The sequence below is a fragment of the Eulemur rufifrons genome, chromosome 8 (genome assembly GCF_041146395.1).
Source record: "Eulemur rufifrons isolate Redbay chromosome 8, OSU_ERuf_1, whole genome shotgun sequence".
NCBI classification, from domain to species: Eukaryota; Metazoa; Chordata; class Mammalia; order Primates; family Lemuridae; genus Eulemur; species Eulemur rufifrons.
Window position 1 is genome coordinate 12,158,261 of NC_090990.1, and position 24,246 is coordinate 12,182,506.

The following is a 24,246-nucleotide window of genomic DNA, read 5'->3' on the forward strand; positions in this document are numbered from 1 at the left end:
CACAACCACAGTCTGTATTACTACAGCTCTGTAGTAAGTTTGCAATCAGGAAGTGTGTCCTCCAACTTTGTTCTTTTTGAAGTTTGTTTTGGTTATTCTGGGTCCCTTGAATTTCCATATGCATTTTAGGATCAGTTTGTCAATTTCTGTATTGTGCAAAAAAAAAAAAAAAAAAAAAGGCCAGCTGGCATTTTGATACAGATTTCGTTGAATCCTTTGATTAGTTTGAGGGATTTATTAATTTTAAGTAACTCAATTCTAATGTGTTTTTTTGTACAAAGATAATTAACAGAGTACCTAGTATGGGGAAGCAATTATTTTGTTATGGATAAAGGCAAAGGAAGGTGACTTCTTTGGATAAAGAATAAAAATTTGTCTGCAGGGTATCTCCCTCTAGAAGGCAAATAGAACTTTTCCTCGAACAAAGAGTCACTTGGATTAGTGGGGTTGTCTGAATTCCCAGGTTGGGCCTGGGACTGCTTCCCATGCTGCTGCTGCTGCCTTGTGCCCTACCACCTGCCCCATGACTCCCCAAGGTGCTGCTCAAGGCTGGGGGGGTCTTGCTGCATCGGAAATGGTCAAACAGCAATCACTGCACCTGGGATTTTTCCTTTCTTCTCCAGCCTTGGGTGCCTCCAGTTTGGAGTAGAAGTTTGCTGAGGGAAATGGGGACCCTGGCAGCCAGTGCCCCCACTCCCAACAGGAGGCTCAGAGACAAGGCCGAGAATCTTACGGATGAGCAGACAGCAGGCTTCAGCTAAGACAAGAGTAAAGCCACTGCTGAGATTCAGAGTGTCAGAAATGTTCCCAGTGTTCTTCTTCTTGGCAGGGACTCTACTGGCAGGCTTCTGCTCAAATTCTTCCATTCCTAAGTATTCAGGAGACAATTCTAAAGTGGAAAAAGTCTTGTGCAGGTGTACAGCTCTCATTTTTTCTATCATGTGTAGAAGAGTGAGAACCATCTCCTGCCCCACAGTTGAGAAGTCAGGCTGGCATTCAGAACTAGGGACCCAGGAGACGCTGGGGAGGGCCGTGTGCTCCTGAGACCCTCCCACTCCCTGGACCCTTTGAAGACTCCAGCCCGTGGTTCAGCCCCTTTCTCCCAGTCCCCAGCAGGCTGGGAAACACGTTGTGAGCACCAGAGGAGACAAGTGTGTGCGGTTCACTGCAGGCCTGGGCCACAGCCAGGTCACGTGCCTACTTTATTCAGGTAGGAGAGGCCCGGGCAGGACGCAGCCCCAGCCCTTCCACGGTGTGAAGGCAACAGGGAGCAAGACGGGAATCTAGAAAAACAGTGCACGGATCCAGACAATCACGAAAGACCCTGCTACATCAGCTTAAGGCAGAGATTGGCCAGAGTGAGAGAAAAAGCAGAAAGGCGTGTGGCAGCTTGAGCCACGACAGGACCTAGCGGAAGTAGTTGGGACACTCGTGGGCGACCAGGTGCCAGGCTTGCTCAAAGGCGTCCACGACAGCCGGCTCCAGGGGCCCTTCCTCAGTCGCTGCCAAGTTCTGCTCCAGCTGCTCCAGGCTGGACATGCCCAGGATGACCGCGTCCCCACGGGCACCCTGCAAGGGGAGACGGCCAGAGGTCAACACCCTTCTGCACAACGCCTCCACTCACACGCCCCTCCCAGCAGCGGCCCTGCCAAGATCTGGGCTCCGTGTCTATGTGTATCCTGTGCATCCAGAAAGAACTGCGGGTGCTTTGACAGCTGTAATGATGTGACTTGAGACCTGTATTCTTTCCCCTGCCCCCACACGGCTCACCCAGACAGACCTACCTTCACAGCCCAGTTCCGAACACCAAAACCTGTGACATTGTGGCTAAGTCATTCACCTCTCAGGGACTCTACTGTCTTGACTTTCAACGTGATTATGGTTGTGAAAACTTATGCGACTCACTTAGCTCCCATTTAGTGAGCACCTACAGTATATATATGTCAGATACTGTGCCACCTCCAAAGCTGAAGCTGGAGAAAAGTTTGAACCAGGAAGACAGGGGACAGCAAGAGAGAGGAAACCTTAGCTCCCACCAGAGGAGGGAGACTAGTAGGTCTTACGGTTAAACCTGTGTTAAAATTTCTGTCCCCTTGGCCAGGCGTGGTGGCTCACTCCTGTAATCCTAGCACTCTGGGAGGCTGAGGCAGGTGGATCGTTTGAGCTCAGGAGTTTGAGACCATCCTGAGCAAGAGCAAGACCCTGTCTCTACTAAAATAAAAATAGAAAGCAATTAACTGGACAACTAAAAATATACAGAAAAAATTAGCCGGGCATGGTAGCGCATGCCTGTAGTCCCAGCTACTCGGGAGGCTGAGGCAGGAGGATCGCTTGAGCGTAGGAGTTTGAGGTTGCTGTGAGCTAGGCTGACGCCACGCCACGGCACTCTAGCCCGGGCAACAGAGTGAGACTCTGTCTCAAAAAAAAAAAAAAAAAAAAAAAAAAAAAATTCTGTCCCCTTAATAACTGTGTGAACCCAAGTTCCCTCCTCAATACAACTGAGATAATCATACTTCATAAGGCCTAAGGAAGATGAAACCCATGTTTGTAAAGCCCTTGTTACAAAGCCTGGCACATAGATAACATCAACAAACAATGGGAAGAATGTCCATGAGAACTCGAAGGAAGAGAAATTTCAAAGGAACAGAGAAAACAAACTCTTTGGAAGTTCCCTAATGCTGCAGTTCCAGCCCTCGAGCTGAGGAACTCTCAGGGGGTGAGCAGCAGGCGAGGGAGTGAAGCTTCATCTGCATTTATAGCCGCTCACCATCACTTGCATCAGGGCATAAGCTCCGCCTCCTGTCAGATCAGCGATGGCATTAGATTCTCACAGGAACACAAACCCTACTGTAAACTGCACACGCGAGGGATCTAGGTTGCGGCTCCTTGTGAGAACCTAATGCCTGATGATCTGAGCTGGAGCTGAGGCGGTGATGCTAGTGCTGGGGAGTGGCTGCAAATACAGATCATCATTAGCAGAGAGGTTTGACTGCACAGAGACCATAATAAATCAATTGTTTGCAGACTCATCAAAACCCTATCAGTGAGTGGCAAGTGACAATTAAGCTGCATCTGGTGGCAAGCTTTATAGCGGCAAGTGAGCTGGTGTACTTCAATTGTACAGCTGTATCTGTGGGCAGGGTTTAAGTCAGAATCCAACACTTAGTTTAGTCTGTGCATGTCCCGCCCATTATTTTATTTACCACTTCCAGAGGTGCCTCTTTCCCATACTGCGCACTTGTCTCGGTCACAGTTTTGGTAAGCCCACAAGCTAACCCTGGCAAAAACGAGTGAAAAGCAAACAGCGCTGGAGAGCTTCTTTGCAAAGGCGGACAGACTCTACGATGAGACAGCAGAAGACTCTAAGACTGCCCACAAAATGAAAGCCACACATACAAGAAAATGCCAAGAGTCCTACTCAAATTATAGTTCATTGCCACAGGTGATTCACAGTCTCCAAGCCCACTTTGTATAAAACGTGGTGACTGGCCAACGAAGCCATGAAACCTTCAAAACTGCTTTACCATATGGAGACCAAGCACCCTGCATTAAAAGACAAACCTTTGGATTTTTCAAAAGAAAAAAACGTGACCACAAAGTACAGAAGCAATTATTGAAGGCCACCACTTCATCAAATGTGTCTGCACTGAGATCATCATTCTTAGTGCCTGACCGCATTGCTAAAGCTAAGAAGCCCTTTACTATTGGGGAAGAGTTGATCCCGCCTGCTGCTAAGGACATTTGCCGAGAACTTTTAGGAGAGGGTGCAGTTCAAACGGTGGCACATGTTCCTCTTTCGGCTAGCACCATAACTAGACGAATGATGAAATAGCAGAGGAGACTGAGGCACAATTGTTAGAGAGGATTAATGAGTCACCGTGGTACGCAATCCAGGTTGATGAGTTTACCGATGTTGACAACAAGGCAACAATGCTTGTTTTTGTGTGACATATTTTTCAGGAAGACGTGCAAGAGGATATGTTATGTGCACTTTTGTTGCCAAGGAACACCACGGCTTCAGAACTATTCAAGTCATTGAATGATTACATATCAGGAAAACTGAATTGGTCCTTTTTCGTTGGTATATGCACAGCTGGAGCAGCTGCCGTGACGGGACGGCTTTCTGGTTTCACCACTCGGGTCAAGGAGGTCGCTTCTGAATGTCAGTCTACGCACTGTGTCATCTAGGGAGAAATGTGGGCTAGCTGGAAAATGTCACCTCAACTAAATATTTTGTAGAATGTGATTAAAATTATCAACCGCATTAAAGTACATGCCCTTGACTCACATCTGTCCGTGCAGCGCTGTGAAGAGATGGACGCAGGGCACACACATCTTCCCTTATACACGGAAGTGAGGTGGCTTTCTAAAGGTGGATCACTGGCCAGAGTTTTTTTTTTTTTTTTTTTGAGACAGAGTCTCACTCTGTTGCCCAGGCTAGAGTGAGTGCCGTGGCGTCAGCCTAGCTCACAGCAACCTCAAACTCCTGAGCTCAAGCGATCCTCCTATCTCAGCCTCCCGAGTAGCTGGGACTACAGGCATGCACCACCATGGCTGGCTAATTTTTTCTATATATATTTTTAGCTGTCCATATAATTTCTTTCTATTTTTAGTAGAGATGGGGTCTCGCTCTTGCTAAAGCTGGTCTCGAACTCCTGAGCTCAAACAATCCGCCCACCTCAGCCTCCCAGAGTGCTAGGATTACAGGCGTGAGCCACCGCGCCCGGCCTGGCCAGAGTTTTTGAGTTACGAGAGCTGCTCCAGAGATTTCTTTTAGAAAAAGTCATCACTGGCCACACATTTCAGTGATACAGAATGGGTGGCAAAACTTGCTTACTTGTGTGACATATTCAACCTGCTCAATGAATTCAATGTGTCATTTCAGGGGAGAATGACAACTGTGTCAAGTCGGCAGATAAAGTGGCTGCATTCAAACATGGATGGCGATGAGTGAACACTGGGATCTTTGACGTGTTTCAAACATTAGCAGAGATTTTGAAAGAGACTGAGCCAGGGCCTTCTTTCTCCCAGCTGGTGCATGATCACCTATCTCAGCTTTCAAAAGAGTTTGAGCATTACTTCCCAACCACTAAAGACCCCCAAAACGGGAAGGAACGGATCCGTGACCCATTTGTGAATAAGCCAGGTGAATCAACTTTGTCCGTGCTAGAAGAGCGTCAACTGCTTGAGATCACAAATGATGGTGGCCTCTAAAGTATATTTGCTACAACTTCAAATCTCCATGCGTTCTGGATTAAAGTCAAGATGGAATATCCTGAGATTGCCACAAAGCACTGGAAAACCTGCTTCCATTTCAACATTTTATCTTTGTGAAGCAACGTTTTCTCCAGTGACGGCAACCAAAATGACATTACGGAGTAGACTTGACGTAAGCAACACATTTCGGGTGTTACTAGCTCCCATCACCCCCAGATGGGACCGTCTAGTTACAGGAAAACAAGCTCAGGGCTCCCACTGATTCTGCATTATGGTGAGTTGTATAATTATTTCATTATATATCACAATGTAATAATAATGGAAATAAAGTGCAAAATAAATGTAATGTGCTTGAATCATCATGAAACCATCCCTGCCCCAAGTTCCTGGAAACACTGTCTTCCATGAAACTGGTCCCTGGTGCCAAAAAGGTTGGGGACCGTTGCCCTAAAGGTCATTCTAGCTTCCCCGGAAGGGCAGCAGCACCCAGGGCGGCTGGTTACCTGCAGCTGGGAGTGGTGGTACATCCACCGCAGGGCGGCCGAGGTCATGCTGGGGGCGCTGGCACCATAAGTGGCCTGCAGGGCCTTCTCCACCAGGGCAATGGCCTGAAAGTGGTGCTCCTTCCAGAAGCTGGGCAGATGGGGGCAAAGGCACAAGGGTCAGTACCTTGTGGTCACCCCAGGACAGCCATCCACACCCCAGTCCATGAAGCCCTGAGGGGCCAGCGTCCTTTCTAGCCGGGGGTCTCCTACTTCACGGGGTCTCGGAACCAACCAGGAGGCTGGCTCCCTCACCAGAGCCCTCACCGACGTGTTGATTCCTGAGGACTCCTGAACCCCCCCATGGCACCCAGTGACATAAAGGCAGCTAAGATGGGGTGAGACTTGGCCCAGGCCTCCTGAGCTCCACCCTGGGTTCTTTCTCTCCTCCTCAGCAGGTGATGTCTCAGGGAAGAGCTGGGCCTTGGAGACCATAAGGCCCAGGGAGCCCCATTTCCTCAGGAGGTCCCAAGGAAACACGAAGAAACCCCACAGAGAGTTTCATAATCCTGCAGGAATCAAGACATGTAGGTACAGGCAGCAAGCGAAGGCCTTACCCTTACGCCCTAGGAAGGCAGCCTAGAACTTCATTTCGGATAAGGGGGATCCCTCCATACCCGGCGCCCCGAGGCAGACATCCCCCGCTCACCGATTCCTGTAGGTCTCAGCCCAGGTATTCCCAAAGAAACGGCCCAGGGGTTGTTTCTTGTCCTTGTCCTCGTACTTGTACTTGCCGGTCAGCAGGCCCCCTGCAGGAAGGATGCGTTCAGACCCCTGGCCCAGGTTGCTCCCATGGGTGCCACACCCTAGGGGTGCTGGACTAGGAAATGGGGAGGGACCGAGGTGGGATGGAGAACACAGCCCAGTGTCTTGTCAAACCCCTCCCTGCTTCCCAGCTCCTGAGCTCGGCATCTACGGGTGAGGAACAGGCAGAGACAGGGCCGGGAATGCCCTCCCACCCCAGGAGGAGCCTTGCCCATGGCAGCACATACCAGCCAAAGGGTTGTAGGCGTAGAACCTCAATCCAAAGTGTCTGAGGCAGGGGAAGAGCTCTGTTTCCACCTGCCGAGTGGTGGCGTTGTACATGCCCTGCAGGGAGAGGGGACAGCTGGATAGGGTGGATGTGTCAGGGGAAGGGACCTCAGCCTTCCTCTCTTAAAACTCTAAATCAACACAAGCTCAGGACTTCTGCAATATTTCTAAAATCACTAGTGTTGGTAGGGGATGGGGAGAGGGTATTGGACCCAAAGACAGGAAACTGAACTGGATATATCATTTCATAAATATCTGTGTGCACTGACTATGGGATGGATGCTGGATTTACAACCATGAGCAGTTCTCACAGAGTCTCTGCCTCCAAGAGACATTACAGTCAAGTTAAAGAACCAGACAAGAAGAGAGATAATTACAATCAAGTCAGGTTCTATGATCATATGAGGACCTCAAAAGTACCCGCTGAATGTATGAAAGTGAGGTTTGGAGGCTGGAGACTCCTTTGAGCTGTCAGGAAAGGCTGCCAGAGGAAGTCACCAAAGTGAAGCCTGAGCACTTCTCCTAGGGTGAAGGTGTGTTTAAGGCTGATGGGCACAGGGAGTCGGGAAAGGAAGGGACCAAGGTGCACACTCAGGCAAGAAGTGGGCAGGTGCCTGGTGGCCCAGCTGAGCATCTTGGACATAATCTTGAGGGTACCTGGGAGCCATCTGCAGGCTTTGAGCAGGACAGTGGCTGCTATGCAGAGGGCACAGGGGCAGGCAGAGGGGCAAAGAGAACCCGGATCAGCAAGAGCCCTGGAGACCGAGGCCCCTGCAGCCGTGGCCCTCACCTGGTACACAGTCGGCAGGATCCAGCCATTGCTCTTGCAGAGGGTACAGATCTCGGCCACCTCCCAGGAAGCATAATTGGAGAGGCCGAGCTCCACAAACTTGCCCTGCAGGGGTGAGGCTGTGGTCAAAACTCACTGCAGCCCAGGAGACCAGGAAGGGGAGGCCAGAGTGGGGATCCTGGGAGTGAGGCTGTATCCTATATCAGGATAAGAAGAGCAGCAGGCCGCCTCCTGGAGCTCAGGGGGCTGCCCTCACCTCCTGGTGCAGCTGGTGGCAGGCGCACAGCGTCTCTTCCACTGGGGTGCCATGGTCAGGAGCATGCAGGTAGAAGAGGTCCACCTGGGGGCACTGCAGCCTCTTCAATGATGTCTCCAGCTGGGACCGGACACTGTCAGGCTTCAGTGACTTTCCATCCCAAGGGTTGGCCTTGGTAGCAATTTTCACTTGGTGGAAAAATGTAACGGTTAAGGATTTATAAGAGTCACATGCTAACCAGGCGACCCTGCCTAAATTACTCTCTCAGCCCCAATTTCCTATTCTGTAAAATGGGGATGACAATAAGGGAACTGTGCTCATCAGGAGGTCATGGGGAGTAAACCATGTCTTACATGTAAGTTCTCAATGTTCGGCTCTGTTACAATCACTATCATTAGTCACCAAACTGCTGGCTGTGCCAGGCCTTGCACGAGAGACTGAGTATGCAGAGATGAACTGAATGCTCTGGATCTCTGCCCTTCTGGAGCTGACAGTCTGGAGGCTGATGTTACAATATGGTAAGTGCAGTCGAGAGATGCACACAGGCTACAGGGGCCCAGGGTAGAGGCATGAGGCCAACCTGAGAATTCCACGGAAGGGTGGAAAGTGCAGAGCATGGGAACACATGCAAAGTCACAGAGGCAAGAAAACACAGTATGCGAGGCTCCATATCTCCAATTCTGAGTTATAAGAGCATAAATTCCAGGGAAGGGCATAAATACAGTGGGACGTGAGACAAGAAAAGCGGGTACAGATTTGATCCCACCGGTTCTCAAATACCACTCTGCTGAATTGGGACTGGTCACTGAATGATCAATTCACAGGCTTTGTTATGTTGTGAATGGGTCACCTATGTTCACTCTGGCTGCAGTACAGAGAAAGAACGCAAGGGGGAGGCCTGGAAGCAGGAAGACAAGTAAAGAGGCTGTTACCTGAATGTGGGTCACCGGCAGAGAGCAGTTTGAGAGACTGTTAGAGGCAACCTGAACAGAAGGTGATTATAGTTCCCCTCCCCTTCCGGACTCACAGAAGCATGCACAAACATACATGTAGTGCAGAGACCAGATCCCCAGAAGAACAGTGTTCTGCCACCGAAGCAGCTTGGAAGTTAGCTAATTTAGCACTGCTCATTGCCCTATAAAGAACCCCAGCTGTGTGGACTCTGAATGGTCTCTGCACTTTTCCTACTGGGCAAGCGAACTCAGCAGGTCAGAGGGGTGTGATGAGATCCCTTGAGATATGGGAAACAAGTTCAAGTTCTACAGGTTCTTGTCCAGATTTTCTCCCTTCCCCCCCATTCCCCCCACCCCCCCCCCCCCAACCCCAGGCATTCTTGGTGTGAACTTTGGCTCAGGTCTGATCTGAGGACTTTGGCCCAGTGAGCCCCTGGCCTCCAAGAAGGAAGCAGGGAAGGACTGGAGAAGAAAAACCAATTCAGAAACAAAATCTTCCTTATCAACAAGAGGCAGCCAACTGACCAAGAAAAAGTGTGGGCCTGAGATGCACATTCCGCTTCTGTTCCTCCAGATCCACCAAGCTATGAACCTAAGGGGGACCCAGAGAGGGCCTCTCGGTGGGCATGGAGTCCCCACCCCGGCCAATGGTGCAGCTACAGTTCTCCCTGAGAGAGCCAGAGGAACTGTCAACTGAACAGGGCAAAGTCTAGGGACTGAGCAAAGACTAAGATGAGAAAAGGGTGCTCAGCGAGCGCACGGGAGGTGAGGGCAATGGGATGGGGGGTAGGGGACAGGCGGAGAGCACAGGTGGGGACTGGTTATCGGCACCTGGCAGGGCTGGAGGCGGGGGAGGCGATGGAGGTAGGAAGCGAGAAGAATGGCCAGTCAAGGCTGGGGAGAGACTCCCGAGCTGCAACTCCAGGGGAAGGAGAGGGACAGGAAAGCAGTCAGGTCTGGGCAAAGCACGGTCCTGCTGTCCGGAGCTAGATGCGCCTGAGGAGCCTGAAGGTCCCAGAGCTGCGGGGTGGGCAGCGGGAGGTCGGTGCTGCCCGAGGTCAGGCTGGGCCGGGCGGTGCACGGCCGGGGACAGGATCAGCTCCGCACGGTGCAGGGGGCGGTCTGGGGCGACTGTTACCTGTGCAGTCGCCGCCGCCCAGCCCGAGCCCCAGGCCGCCCAGGATGGTCTCGGACTGGCCGTCGCAGTACATGAAGGCCGTGTCCAGCTCGGTGTGGCCGCGCTCCAGGAAGGCGCGCACGGCCGCGGCGCTGGCCGGCGCGTCCATGCGGCGCCCCATCTCCATGGTGCCTAGCACTGTGGCGGGCCGAACCGGGGAGCCCGAGGCGGCCCGCGACGGCGGCGGCCGGGCCATGGTGAGCAAGTGAGCCTCCGGCAGCGGACAGCGACGCACGCAGCGGACGGCGGCGCGTGCCACCGCTCGAGACACTGCGCTCAGCATGACGCCGACGCATGCGCGCTGGGGCGCCCTGGCCCCGCCCACGCCGCGGGAGGAGCGCCGAGGAGGGGGCGCGGCGACGCCTCCGGGGCGGGGCGGCGGAACGCGCGGCTTGGGGGGCGGAGCCTGCGGCTCCCGGGGCGTGGCTGCGGCGCGCGGTCAGCTGACCCAGGCTGGGACTGAACTCAGAAGCCCGGCCTTGGCGGCGGACCTGGACGCGGTGAGCCGGCTCGGGGGCTGGTGGCAAACCCCAGGGCTGGGGTCGGGACTCCCGGGGCTTCCCTGGCTTGGCTTTCCAGCACCCTCCTCCAGCCCCTGGACCGCCCCGGGCTCCCGCGCCCTCCTTATGGCGCGAGGTCCTGGGCCGAGCCTCCTGGCGGGGCTTAGGTGGCCTTTGGAGGTCCATGTCCCCGTCGCCCCCCACCTCGAGGGCGACCTGTCCGGGGGTTGGGGCCTGGGTCTCCTTTCACCTTCTGGTCCGGCCGACTGGCTTCCCAAGACTTTGTTTTCCCGGGGCGGGCTGGGCAAGGGGCCCCGCGGTAATGGCCCCAGCGGCTGCCCTGTCATTATCCGTCTAAACAGGCGGCCCGCGCTGGGCTGACTTACCTGGAGAGAGTTGTGGGCGAGGACCTGGAGGCCTGGCGTGGATGGTGTCCCCAGGCTAGGACCCTCCTTACTCCACGTTCTCCCCAGGTCTGCGGGGAGGGGAGCCCAGATCACCATCTCCCACACCGTGCTTATGGCAGGTGTCTAGATGTGTGAGTGGGAGTCTGGATTTGGAAGTGTGAGGGCTGGCCGGGGTGGCAGGTCGTGTCCATTCACACTTACTGAAGGGTCCTGTGTGCCTAGACCCAGCGGGGGCTACAGGGAGAACAGAGTAATAGCCATCTTTGCCAGGCGCAGTGGCTCACACCTGTAATTCTAGCACTTTAGGAGGCCCAGGCGGGAGGATCGCTGGAGGCCAGGAGTTCAAGACCAGCCTGGGTGACATAGCGAGACCCTGTCGCTACAAAAAATTAAATCAGCTGGACTTGCACGTGCTCTAGTCCCAGCTACTCTGGAGGCTGATGAAGGAGGATCACTGGAGCCCAGGAATTGAGGTTGCTGTGAGCTATGATGATGCTACTGCACTCCAGCCTGGGGGATAGAGTGAGACCCTGTCAAAAAAAAAAAAAAAAAAAAAGGAAAAAAAAGCCATCCTTGGCTGTTGCTGTCGAATGTTTACACTGTGCCAGGCACCATTCTAATCAGTTGGCCTGGACTGTCTCATTTAACTCTTCAGTCAGCCGAGGAGGTGGGTACTTGCATTATTTGCCCACTTTATTACAGATTAGAACTTTGAGGCTCAGTCCCATGCCTAGGAGTTCCAGACTAGTAGGCATCAGAGAGGTCAGCTCCAGAGTGCTTTTCTCCTCAGCCCTTGGCTATTTGAGTTCCCAATTTTTCCCTCCTTCTCTCCTTCCTTCCTCGCTTCCTCTTTCTTTCTCTCCCCCCACCCCGTCTCTCTTTCTCTCTTCCTCCCTCCTATTTCCTCTCTCTCCCTCACTCTCTCCTCCCCACCTGCCCCCCAACATTTTATGAACCTTCATGTGCAGCTGGTGTGTGTAGACTGCTAGAATAAGAAGTGCACGACTCAGGTAAGGGAGGGGAGTGTGTTTAAAGGGCCCTGGTAGCTGAGGACTGCGGTGTCATTTTTTAGGTGTGTTGACAGGGGAGGCGGGGATGTGGCAGGTCTTGTCCAGCTGGCTCTTGCAAGGCCACTTTGAGAGGGCCCTTTAGAAGTGAGTCTTCCTGTCTCCCTACCAGGCCCCGGAGGGGGAGGACACTCCTAGATGAAGCATGTGCAGAAGCTTGGGGGCCTGAAATGACCATCTGAAGGGTCAGGCAGGAGAGGAGGCTGGGAGGTAGTTCTTGGAGTAACCTGAGGCCTTGCCTCTGGGAATTTGGACTTGATCCTGTAGATAAAGGCGGACATATCATCTGCTTTGGGGGAAGCACCTTCCTGACTCAGCTTGGGATGTGCGAGAGGAAGCTGGGTGTGGCAGGAGATGCTGTCTTCAGCACAGCCTTTCTCAAAGTGCACCAAAAGGAGAGCTTCTTAAACCCAGAATCCTTGAGCCTCAGCCCAGATGCACTGACCCCAAAATTTGAACGTGTGCCCTCCAAGGGTGACTCCGGGGGCACCCCTGCTGGGTCCTTGCCATCCGTAGGGATGAGGTCAAGCTTTATTTCAGCCTTGGACATCCCTTCCCTCAGTGCTGTTTCAACAGGAAGTGGGCCCATGCTTGGATTCTAGGTGACAGGCCCTATGCATGGTGGCCCTCAGAAGAAGGCCCTTCTATTCAGGGTTGGGGTGTGTCTCAGAGTGTGCCGAGCTCCAAGATGCACGTGGGCCCTGTGCAAGGTCAGGGGCCACCCACCCAGTGCCCGGGACCCATAAACCAAGGTACCTTCCCCAAGACGCCTCCACCCCACCCTCACACACACACTGGGATTTGCCTACCTCATTTCCTTCCTAACCTGAGGAAGAGGGAGTGAGACCGAGGCCTTGGGGTGGCTGAGATGCTAGACTGTCATCCTCAGAACAGCCTCTGCCATATATGACATCAGGCACTGGGCTGGGAGATTTATGTGCATTTAGTCAGGACAGCTGCCCGAAGGAGTGAGTGTCATTAGCCCCATTTTATAGACAGGCGGAGACAAGTCAACTCACTTGCCCAGCGCCACTCAACCTCATCTGTAAAATGGGGACAATATTCCCTACCTTGCCAAGGAGTTATGAGGATGACAGGTACAAATGTGTGATAAATTGCAGTGGCGTGTTCAGAATCTGTTACAGGAGGTTGGGGGTACAGTCCAATTGAGGGGTGGCTGGGAGCATAAGGACTTGATCTGAAATGTCTCTGGCATCGCAAAGGTACAGTTACCGGGACTGTATATTAAGTTGGAGTGGCCTTCCAGGTGTGGTGACAGGGCATCAGGTAAATCCTTCCAACATCGGTTGTGCTCATGGTCATCAAGGTGGGTCACCAAGACACAGGAAGAGGCTTTCAGCTACCCTGTGGCAGGCCCTGGAGATAGTGCAGTGAGCTGGGTAGACAGTGACCTGGGGCGCCCTTGTCCCCAGCTCCAGGGCCTCTGCCCACGGCCGGTCACATTAGGACCAAGAGGCTGCAGCTTCCTGAGAAAAGGTGCTGACTCGCTTCCTTTCTCTCTCCACGCTCCCTGGCTGCTGCGACCTCAGCAGTTCCTTGGGTCCAGCCAGGGAATTGCTTTTTGAGGAGCCCAGGCCTCCTGACCCAAGTGGGAACTAAGGTGGCTGGAGGGAGCCCCTGCCCGGGTGAGGAAACCCCCTCTGAGCACAGTGGGAAAAGGGGAAGCCCACTGTCTGGCTCCAGGAGATGCAAGGCATCCATGCCAGGCCACGGGAGCTTTCTGCAGCGCCCAGGGACAGAAGCAGGTGCAGGGTGATGGCCACCAGCAGAGGTGCGGGTCTCAGTTCTGGGTCTGACTCCTTCGCTTCCTGGCTGGGCGCCCTGGCGAATCACTTCCTCTCTCTGCTGAGGTTCCTCATGGAGATATCAGCAGTCCCCCCGTCACAAGTTGATGTGAAGATAAATTGCATTAGTGCATGCAAGGTGCATGGCACGGAGCTGGCAGACAGCTCGGTAGTCCGGGCTGTGGTGACTATCAGTGACAGGGATGGCTCTAGCCAGTCCCCACTCTCTCCCTCCTCTAAGTGTTGTCACACAGGCAGGGTACCCGGGCACCGGGAGGGGCCTTCCCTGCCTGCCCCTGCAGTTAGCCGTATTCTGGCTTTGTGGGTGGTGACAGTCGGGAGGTGGCCGTGGACTCCTTGCCGGTAGGCATCCCCCACACTCTGAGCTCTTGGGAAAAGATGAGCTTGAGCACCCCGAGCTTGAGTGGTAGCCGCCTATGCACCCCGGGGTCCCCTCCTCCTCTTCTCCACTTGCCTCATCTGACCAGGGTGCAGGGCAGCCCTACTTTAAATGAGGTAATAATGTCCTGAATGCCCCCAGCCTCAGCAGCCCCTCCCAGAGTACTTTACAGTCATAACGGTTAAATTGGAAACAACCTAAATGTCCAAGAATCATAACGAAAGAGGACATCAGGGCTCAGTTTTATGCGTTCTATGAACTCTGAACCCACAGGACAGCCATGCATGGGAGGCAGCAGTGTTATCACCCCTATTTTACAGATGCGAGGGCTGAGGTACAGGCAGGCTGAGTCACGGGCCCAAAGTCATAGCATAGGCGAGTTGGGTTTTGAATGCACCTGTCTCCGGCCACAGATCCAGCGCTCTGCCTGCACGTGTGTGGTTGGCATGTGTTTGTTTGGATCTGTGGACTTGGGGGCTGACATGTCCTGGTGGGCAACGACTGTGTCTTTGCCCTTCTCTGGTTCAGGGGCTCGGTCAGTGCCAGGTGATAAGGCCAGGGTGAGCCTAGGTCAGGGTGACCACGAATGGGACCTGTACCTTCCAAAGCTGAAGGCCTTCTCTCTTCCTCCCCGTAGGACGCTTGCCAGCCTCAGTGCGCCAGCGCCCTCCCTGCAGGGCCGGGGGCCTTCCCTCCACAGCCATGGTCTGGAAGAAACTGAGCTATGGCAACTTCTCCAGCTGCCCCAATGGCTCCCGAGAGTGGATATGGGACGTGTTTGGTGAATGTGCCCAGGACAGCTGGGACGAGGCCAGTGTGGGCCTGGGCTTGGTCTCCATTCTCTGCTTCGCTGCATCTACCTTCCCGTGAGTAGGGTCTGGGTGGCAGGATCAGGGCGGGGCTGTGGGGTGGGGCCGTGGCTCTGGGTACTGCATGGAGGAGGGGGCTGCCTGCTGGCCAGGGGCCTCTGCAGACTCAAGGCTGGGCATGCTCCGTCCTCTTCCATACTCACTGACTTCCAGCCTGCTGGAAGGGACCTGCCCTTAGGTCCCCATAGGCCAGACCTTGGGCTGAGAAATACTGATACAGAGGTAATGACGTTTGCTATAGTTCATTGAGGGCCTACTATGCACATGGCTCAGTTCTAAGTGCTTGACCTATTTCTACCTCGTTTAATCCTCAACAACCCTGTGAAATAGATCCAGTTACTGAAACCCAGAGAGGTTAAGCAACTTGGTGTAGGTTGCACAGCAGGTAAGAGATGGGGCAAGGGAGTGGAAGGGCTGGGATGCAGCAAACATGGCCTCAAGGTTTCGACATTCCAGGGGTGGAGACAATAGCAGTGAGTACAACGTAGTGTGGCCGCTGCTGTGTTGGGGAAGGAGAGCACACTGCGCAGGGGTCGGGAGCACCCACACTCTGCCATGCCACCTGCTGCTCCGTGCCTCAGCTTCCTCATTTGTAGAATGCGAGTGTTGTTCCTTAACTCAGAGGGTTGCTGCAAGGACGGCAGTGGGGGAGAGAATGGAAAGCCCCTGGCTCGGAAACTTGCGAACCCAAAAGCTGTCAGCGGTGGTATTGCTGCTGTTCCATTACATGACACACGAGGGACACCTGCCCCCCTGCAGTGGCAGGAGAGGGTTGCAGTTGTAAAGGACTTGGAGGTGTCAGACTCTAAGCCAAGAGCTCAGGATGGGGTCAGAATCAGAGGTGAAAGCCAATGTGGAAGAGAATGTCCCAGGCAGAGGCAACGGCAGGTGTACAGGGACAGGGGCAGCTGTGTTGGGACGGCTGGACGGAGCGTGTTGGGGTCAGGGCAGGGGGAGGGGAGGTCACAGGGGTCCTCCAGAGCCCTATAACCTAAGGGCTATTCTCCATTCTTAAGGAATTTGCTCTTTATCCTGAGAGATAAAGATAAGCATTTTTTGTTGTTGTTGTTTTTCTTTTGAGACAGGGTCTCCCTCTGTCACCCAGGCTGGAGTGCAGTGGTGTGATCATAGCTCACTGCAGCCTCAAACTCCTGGGCTCAAGCAGTCCTCCCACCTCAGCCTCCTGAGTAGCTATAGGCTCATGCCACTATACCCAGCTAATTTTTAAATATTTTTTTGTAGATGCAGGGTCTTGCTGCATTGCCCAGGCTGGTCTCGAACTCCTAGCCTCAAGCGATTCTCCTACCGCATCCAAAATAAGGGCTTAATCAGGGGCTTGACATTGTTTTAACAGCCCCTGATTAAGAGAATTCACATACTGTACAATAGACCCATGTCAATGTGCAAGTCATTGGTTTTAGTATAGCCATAGAGTTGCGTAACTATCACCACGATTAATTTTAGAGCATTTTCATCACCCCAGAAAGAAGCCTACACCCATTAGCAGTCACTCCTTGTTTCCCCCAAGCCTCTCTGTCCCTGGCAGCTTCCAGTCTGCTTTCTGTCCTATTCTGGACACTTCAGGATTCATAGTACGTGGCCTTTTGTGACTGGCTTCTTTTACTTAGCAGAATGTCTTTAAGATTTGCTCATGTTGTAGCACGTGTCAGTACTTCAGTCCTTTTCAGGGCTGAATTACATTCCATTCTGGGCATTAACCACGTTTTGTTTATCCATTCGTCCATCGGTGGACATTTGGCTTGTTTCTCATTTTTAGCTATTAGGATTAACGTTGCTATGTACGCTCCTGTGCAAGTTTTTATGGGGAGATATGTTTTGACTTCTCTTGAGCATGTGCGTAAGGAATAGAGTTGCTGGGTCATATGGCAAGTCTGGGTTTTACTGTTTCTCCAGGTGGCTGTGCCATTTCACGTCCCATCAGGAGCATCTGAAGGTTTCAGTTTCTCCAAATCCTCCTTAATACGTGTTATCTCCTGTCTTTTCTTCCTGTGGTCATCCCGGTGGGTGTGAAGTGGTATCTCACTGGGGTTTTGATTTGCTTTTCCTTGATAAGTGAGGAAGTTGAGCAGCGTTTCATACGCTTGCTGTCATTTGTGTGTCTTCTTTGGAGAAAGGTCTGTTCAGATCCTTTGTCCACTTTTCAGTTGGATCATTTGTCTTCTTTATATATCCTAGATACAACGTCCTCATCTGATGTGTGATTTACAGATATTTTCCCTGCTTCCGTGGGTTGTTTTTCCACTTTCTTCATGGTGTCCTTTGAAGCACAAAAGCTTTTAATTTCGATGATGTACAGTTTATTTTTTTCTTTTGTTGCTTGTGCTTTTGGTGTCATATCTAAGAAACCATAGCCTAATTCAAGAAACAAAGATTGACCCTATGTCTTATTAGTCTAAGAGTTTTATAGATGTGACTCTTCCATTTAGGTGTGTGGTCCGTTTTGTATCGTATTTTGTGTGTGGTGTGAGGTAGGGGCCCATGCTCATTCCTTTGCTTGTAGACATCCATCTGTCCCAGCACCATGTGTTGGCAAGACTCTCCTTGTCCTGTTGAACCATCCAGGTACCCTGTTAGTGGCTTGACATTTTTACTGAATTACCTTGTTCCAGGTGCCATATTGGGTGTGGTGTGAATGAGCCAAACAGATGCTGTCCTTGTCTTTGCAGAGCTTCCATTCTGGCACCCTTGAAAAGACAATCTGGGAGTGATGGGGAAGAAGGACCGGGAGACACAGAGAGACTGGAGGCAGGGAGACCGCCTTGGGGGCTGTGGAGGGGGAACTGGAGAGGCCCCCCGGTGACTGATGGCGGCTGAGGGCGAGACTCCCTGTCCGGGGCGGGAGCTTCCCCAGAGCTCTCTGAGGAGCTGGTGGGGCTTCTCCTTCCTGCCTGGGCCTGGCTGATTGGCCAGTGAGGGGTCGGAGGCCTGCGAGAGCGCCCCGAGTGACGGTGGGAAGGGTCGCCTTCCTGCCCCTCCCTGGGAGTCAGCCTCTCCCAGGTGGGCTCGAATCACTTTCCTACAACTTGCGGAGACAAGTCGAGTCACAGCCTTAGAGGAGCTTCACTGAGGGCCGTGGGGCGACCTGACCTCAGGCCTTGTTGCTGCCTGCCTGCCTGCGCTGGCCACGGGCCCCGCCCCCAGAGTGCTGGAGACCAGGTGGGACGCGGGTGTGGAGTGTTACAGAGGAGGAAGGAGAAGGTGCCAGCGGAGCTCGTGTCAGGGAAGGCCGCAAGGAGGAACTGATATTTTCATGTCCTGAGACGTGACAAGATGAACAGGCGGTGTCTGGGCGCGAGGAGGGGGGCGGTGGGCCATCTGCAGGGGAAGAGCTCGGAGGGAGGGAAAGTGATCCTGGGGGCAGTGGCCGAACCGGGGGCCTTGCCAGGACGCGCACTGGAGAATGCGGGTCCTTATTGAAGAGAGTTTTTGGCAAGATGGGGGTTTTAGAAAGATCCCTGCGCGGGAGGATAGATTTGAGAGGAATAAGGCTTGGCTAGGAGACTGAGATGGGTTGGGGCGCCTTCGGGGAGGTGGAGGGAGAGGAACCAGCCAGCACCCACGCTTAGTTTCTGGCTGGAGTGGTGGGTGGGGGGAGAGACGTTTGGTTTTTTCTATCTACCTACCTCCCTACCTGCCTGCTTATTTTCATTCGTATACTCGGGTGGTTAAAGAGGAATTCGAGAAGTAAATGACAGCATGTGTGTGACCAAAAGCAAGACTGGAGGCTGGGGCCGCGGTGTGAATCTGAGCCGTGTGACACAACTTCCTCAGTCCCCAAAGAGGATGGTCATCGTAACAGACCTGACCTCACTGGGGGCTGTGAGGATGGAGCCAGTCAACGCACGCACGCAGGGCTCAGAACTGTGCCCGGCCTCGCTGCCACCGCCCGCATTGGGCTCAGGCCACAGGTCCAAAGAGAGGGTCCCAGCACCAAGGACCTCTGGGGGAGTAGCCAGGGGACCCGAGGCCTGGCTTGTGTAATGGAGAGTTACAGACGTCTCAGTCCTGCCTGCCTCTGCTGCCCTCCGAGCACAGCTGGTCTGTGGTTCTGCCCATCACGTCACCAGCTGTTCCTGGAGATCGGGCTCCCCCAACCCCCATCCACAGAAGAAAGGATCGGAGTCATACAAAGTGGTTCTCAGGGCCTGACACAAAACTTCAGGACCCTTTATAAACCCCAAGTCCCCACTAGAGGGCCCAGGGTGCAGGAAAATCCTCAAGGGGCAGAGACCGGCTCCTGAGGATCCTGGCTGTGGGAAGGATGGGCCCCCAGGCCACCTCCTGTCCAGCCACTGCCCCTGCCTCACTCTTCTGCGGTCGTCTCATGTAGGGGTGCTCCCTTGGTGGCCCTCTAAGGTGGCCTTCTCAGCCCTCGGCCCCTGAGCGTGCGCCCCCCTCCTCTTCCACAGCCAGTTCATCAAGGCCTGCAAGACGGGCAACATGGACCAGGCCCTGTCCCTGTGGTTCCTCCTGGGCTGGATCGGTGGAGACTCCTGTAACCTCATCGGGTCCTTCCTTGCTAACCAGCTGCCCCTGCAGGTGGGTCGGTGCCCAGGCAGGGTGGGGCTGTCAGGGACAGCCGTGGCAGAGGCTTTGGGAGCAGCCAGCTGGGGGAGAGGCCCAGGGTCTTTGGCCAGCCCAGTATGCAGAGTCCTGACCTGCCATTGCATCCTTTGAAGGCCCCACACTATAGAGAGAGCCTCTGCCTGCCACGCTGTGTGACCACGGGCAAGTCACTGCCCTTCTCTGGGCCCCCCTTTCCCCATCTGCAATATGACCACATCAAACCACAAGGTCGCTGGGGTCTTTTGCCTTTGAGGTGCTAGGATGCCGACAAAACTTGCAGGGCGTGGGACCCTCAAAGAAAGGAGTTTTTCCTTGGGAGGTCCAGGTGTCGTCATTCTGTGGCCAGGCAGAGCTGGGAACCACGGCCAGGAAGGCATTGTCTTTCTAAGTGGGACCAGAAAGTCAGCTGCTCCTGTATCAGGTCAAACCAGGGCCATCACTTGACTGTGGAGTCCCATCCTACCCAGTAGCACTGGCCACCCACTCCTTGGCACCTGCCACGCCGGACACTTTGCCAGGCCCTTTGCCCACCTGATCCGTAATTCTGCCAGGTAGGAACTGGGGTCCTCTCCTTTCCAGATGAGGGAAAGAGGCTCAGAGAGGTGATGTGACTTGGCCAGGGCTCACCAGCTGGGATGTCGCAGAGTGCTGCCGGGCTGTAGTCCCGGGTCCTGGGGCTGCAGCCAATGCCCGGGCCCTGCGTCTCTTGCAGACCTACACAGCTGTGTATTACGTCCTGGCGGACCTGCTCATGCTGACGCTGTACTTTCACTACAAGTTCAAGAAGCGGCCCTCTCTGTGTGAGTACGGTGGCCGCTCTGTGTCGGGCACTCTGCTAGCAGGCGGGAGGGCCTGGAGCTCAGGAGGAAGCAGGCTGTCCGTAGCTGGGTGATAAAGCAAACCTCGGAAGAGCATCCTCGGCCCTATCTAAAGGCCCCAGCGTTAATCAGCCAAGATAGATAGGCCTGAGGGCAGTGAGTACTTCCTGGGCCGGACCAGGGAGGTCATTCAAGTTCTCATTCTGCAAACAAGGCTTTGGCTCCTCCTCTGTGTCCAGCCCCGGGCTTGGAGCTGGGGAAACAAGGACAAGTCACACAGGTCATCTCTGCCCTCCAGGATTCAGAAGGGGCAATAGACAAGGTCAGGTCGAGGGCTGTGCTAGACGCGGTGGAGGCTCTTGGGAAGGGAATTGGGTTTCACTGGCATTTCTGCTTTGGGTAACCCCCTGCTCGCCCCACCGCCCTCATTCTTTCACCTTTACAACCCTGGGAGAAGGGAACTGTTGTTGTACCTGTTCTACAGATGAGGAATGAAAGCTCAGAGAGGTTAGGTCATTTGTCCAAGGTCACACAGCCACTGAGGGGCAAGGCCCAGACGCAGGTCCCAGGCCTTCTGCTGTCACTCAGATACCTAACCTTGGCTTCCCTCCTGCCTCATGTCCAGTGTCTGCCCCCATCAATTCTGTGCTCCTGTTCGTCGTGGGGACGGTGTGTGCCACGCCTCTGCTGAGCAGCGCCGGCCCTGTGGCTGCCCCGAGGGAGGGCTTCCGGGGGCGGGCGCTCCTGTCTGTGGAGCCGGGCAGCAAGGTGAGGTTGGGTACTGGTGGTGGGGTGGGAGTGGGGGGCTGGCTCGTCCCCTGTGTGGCCAGTGGGTGTTAAATGGGGTCAGGGATCACCCTCCAGGAGGGATCTCTGCATCGGCCCCCACGAGGCCCTGAGCACCCACTTCCGCCCCAGCCCTTCACTCAGCAGGAGATCGTTGGCTTCGTCATTGGCTCTATCTCCAGCGTGCTGTACCTGCTGTCCCGGCTGCCTCAGATCCGCACCAACGTGAGCCTCGTGTCGGCGGGTGGGGCCCTCCCTGTTGGCTTGGGCAAGTTAACCCGATTCTCCGAGCCTCAGTTTCTGCCTCTGGAAAATGGGCATGATGCTGCCTGCCAGCCAGGGGCACGTGAGACCCTGTGTGTCTCAGGGGCATGGGAGGTCAGGGGAGAGCTGGGGCTGGGAGGAGAGGAGAGGGTGGGGTGGAAGGAATGAGGGAGGCTTGCTGGGCAGGCGCAGGGCACGGGAGGGCCAGCCACATGGTGCAGCCACCATCTCCCGCTTCCCTGTCAGAGTGGAGAGGATGAGGGGTCCTGGGAGGGGCTGGTCTGTGTACCAGGCCCTGCAGGGCGATCAGGGCATGGGCACCGCGGCGGTACACGGGGACACATGGATAGCAGGGCTCTCACCAGAGCGGTGAGAGCCCTGCTGGGGCCTCTGACCCCGCCCCTCCCCCCAGTTCCTGCGGAAGTCGACGCAGGGCATCTCCTACTCGCTGTTCGCGCTGGTCATGCTGGGGAACACGCTGTACGGGCTGAGCGTGCTGCTCAAAAACCCCGAGCTGGGCCAGAGCGAGGGCAGCTACCTGCTGCACCACCTGCCCTGGCTCGTGGGCAGCCTGGGCGTGCTGCTGCTCGACACTGTCGTATCCTTCCGGGTGCGCGGGCCGGGGTGGGGAGGTCTCTGCCTGCACGCAGCTCCAGCACCCCCCCCACCATCTCTCCCTCCCCCTGCCCCCTCCCTCCAACCATCCCTCCCTCCCTCCGTCCCAGCCTGCACACCTGTGTGCTGGGCCCAGCCAGGCGCTGGATCCGCTGGGGAGCAGGAACAGAATGGCCATTGTCTCAGAAGCTTACAGCCCAGTGGGGGGCAGGCAGGACACACTAATTACTTCACTGCAGCAGTGTCAGGCCCAGGAGCCCAGCGAGGGTGTATAACCAGGGCCTTCCTGGTTTAGAGGGTTAGCGAAGGCCTCACAAGCGTCATTTAAGCTGTGGCCTGAAAAAGTTAGTTAGGCAAAGGCAAGGGAGGTGTGTTCCACACACAGTTTGTGCAAAGGCCCTGAGGAATAGAAACACATCAGCCCATCGAGGCCATGGGAATGAAAGCTGGAATGTGGAGACACATGAGAATCAGAAAAATCTGGTTCAAATCCTGGTTCCTCTGCCGCTTTCTAGCTGTGTGACACAGGGCAAACCATCAACCTCTCTGTGCTTCCATACCTTTATTTGACAGTCAGCTGCCTTGTCAGGAGGTTGGGGAGATTGTGTAAGATAAAGGGGAAACACTCCCACATGACCTGACGCAGCACTCTGAGGGCTCAGTGAGTGTTCCCCGAGTGGCTGAATGGGACATTACCTGGGTCTCATTTGGGAGAAAGTGTATATGGCCCTTGTCTCACTACTTGCTGAGCGCGATGAGAGCTAAGAGTTCAAGCTCTGGTGACCCCGCATGGCCCAGCCACTGGTGAGGCCTCAGGGTGTTGTAGAGTGGGAGGAAGGCAAGGCCCTGGGCTGGGATCCGGGGAGCCCCCCCCCCCCCCCGAGGCAGGAAGCCCCCAGCGCTGGACTGGAAGGTGAATGGCGTTCGGCTGGGGCTTGAGGAGCGGGGAGGGCATCCAGAGTGGAGGGGACAGCACGGGCAAAGGCTGGGAGGCAGCTCCGCATGGAGCCAGAGGGCCCCCCGGGGACAGGTCCAGTCTCTGTCAGCTTGGCCTTAACGTCGGCCCTTCCAGATCTCCATCCAGTTCCTGCTGTACCGGAATCGCACGGCCTCCTCGGAGCTCGAGCCCCTCCTCCCCAGCTGACCAGTGTCAGGCTGAGCCCAGGATGACAGGGACCTCCAGAGCCACCCCCAGGAAGGGGCAGGCGTGGGCAGTGACAGTGCTGCTGCCCCTGGGTTAGCCTGGGGAGGCCCAGATCTCCTGGCCCTGCTGCCTCCCCCGTCCCTGGAGCCTTCGCGGGCTGGCCTGCCCCCCTCGGAACACACCCGGGGTCTAGGGCAGCTGTCGCGGGAGCCTCAGGGGAGGGGCTGCAACCGAGGCCTCAGGGCCTCAGAAGACAGCGTGGCTGCCCCTGCCGCGCACCTACCTCACTCTGCCTGCTCAGCCCTGGGGGCGCCACCGCTGCAGCCCCGTGGACCCAGGACTGTGTGTTGATTCCAGACAACCTAGTAAACGGTACCTCCCGGCGAGGCCTGTTTCCGCTGCTCCTTCCCAGGGTGCTGGGGGGGCGGGGACCCGAGCTGAGCGGAGGGGACCGTGTCTGCCTGCAGCCCTGACCCAGCGCCCCTGGGCCTTCTGGTTTCTTAAGCCTGCTTCGACATGACAGGCCCCACACGTGGTGGTGGGGACACGGCAGCAAGAGTCCCTGGGGTCCTTTTCCCTTGGTGCTCAGGAAGAAGCAGAATGGTTAGGTCAGATCTGGGTTGTGCATCTTAGATCCTCGGTGCCTCGGTTACCTCATCAGTGAAATGGGATGACAGTACCACCACTTCATGTGTCCTTTTAAGGATTAAGTAAGATGGTGTCATGACAGAGTGTGGCCCGGAAGTCTGCACGGTGTAGGGCTCAGTAGAGTTAGCCCTGAGGACTTCCAGTTGGAGAGGAGGGACAGCCGGGACTCAGGAAGAGCTTCCTGGAGGCGACAGGCCAGAAGGATGAGTGGGAGGTAATGAGGGGGGAGGTGGGGGTGGGGTTTGCAGGTGGGAGGTAGAGGCGGCAGGTGCAGGCGTTGGGGGTGGGAGGTGGGCGGGGCTGAGCCCTGAGCTCCACTTCCCAGGCCCAGCCTCAGTGTCTCCAGGCCCCGTTCCGATTCCAGTTTCC

At 55.1% G+C, this 24,246-nt stretch overlaps 2 protein-coding genes across 4 annotated transcripts; one reads left to right on the forward strand and one right to left on the reverse strand.

Annotated features, from left to right (window-relative positions):
- Window positions 1–1,156: 1,156 nt before the first annotated feature.
- Window positions 1,157–10,260, reverse strand: LOC138390485 (aflatoxin B1 aldehyde reductase member 2). The gene is made up of 7 exons (XM_069479421.1): window positions 9,929–10,260; window positions 7,838–8,025; window positions 7,582–7,686; window positions 6,752–6,848; window positions 6,409–6,508; window positions 5,721–5,850; window positions 1,157–1,569 (listed from the first exon to the last, which is right to left on the reverse strand). Exons 1-7 carry the CDS (start codon window positions 10,248–10,250, stop codon window positions 1,408–1,410), a joined length of 1,104 nt encoding a protein of 367 aa, XP_069335522.1. The 5' UTR covers window positions 10,251–10,260; the 3' UTR covers window positions 1,157–1,407.
- A 160-nt stretch (window positions 10,261–10,420) lies between these two features.
- SLC66A1 (solute carrier family 66 member 1) lies at window positions 10,421–24,071 on the forward strand. 3 transcript variants are annotated; one of them, XM_069477405.1, is made up of 9 exons: window positions 10,435–10,467; window positions 10,830–10,989; window positions 14,784–15,012; window positions 19,446–19,575; window positions 20,315–20,402; window positions 21,046–21,188; window positions 21,339–21,431; window positions 21,883–22,068; window positions 23,158–24,071. In XM_069477405.1, exons 3-9 carry the CDS (start codon window positions 14,849–14,851, stop codon window positions 23,227–23,229), a joined length of 876 nt encoding a protein of 291 aa, XP_069333506.1. In that variant the 5' UTR covers window positions 10,435–10,467; window positions 10,830–10,989; window positions 14,784–14,848; the 3' UTR covers window positions 23,230–24,071. The 3 variants fall into 3 exon arrangements, with proteins under 3 accessions (XP_069333505.1, XP_069333506.1, XP_069333507.1); XM_069477404.1 differs by lacking the exon at window positions 10,830–10,989 and having other exon boundaries at window positions 10,421–10,467; XM_069477406.1 differs by lacking the exons at window positions 10,435–10,467; window positions 10,830–10,989; window positions 14,784–15,012; window positions 19,446–19,575 and adding an exon at window positions 19,589–20,153.
- Window positions 24,072–24,246: the final 175 nt, after the last annotated feature.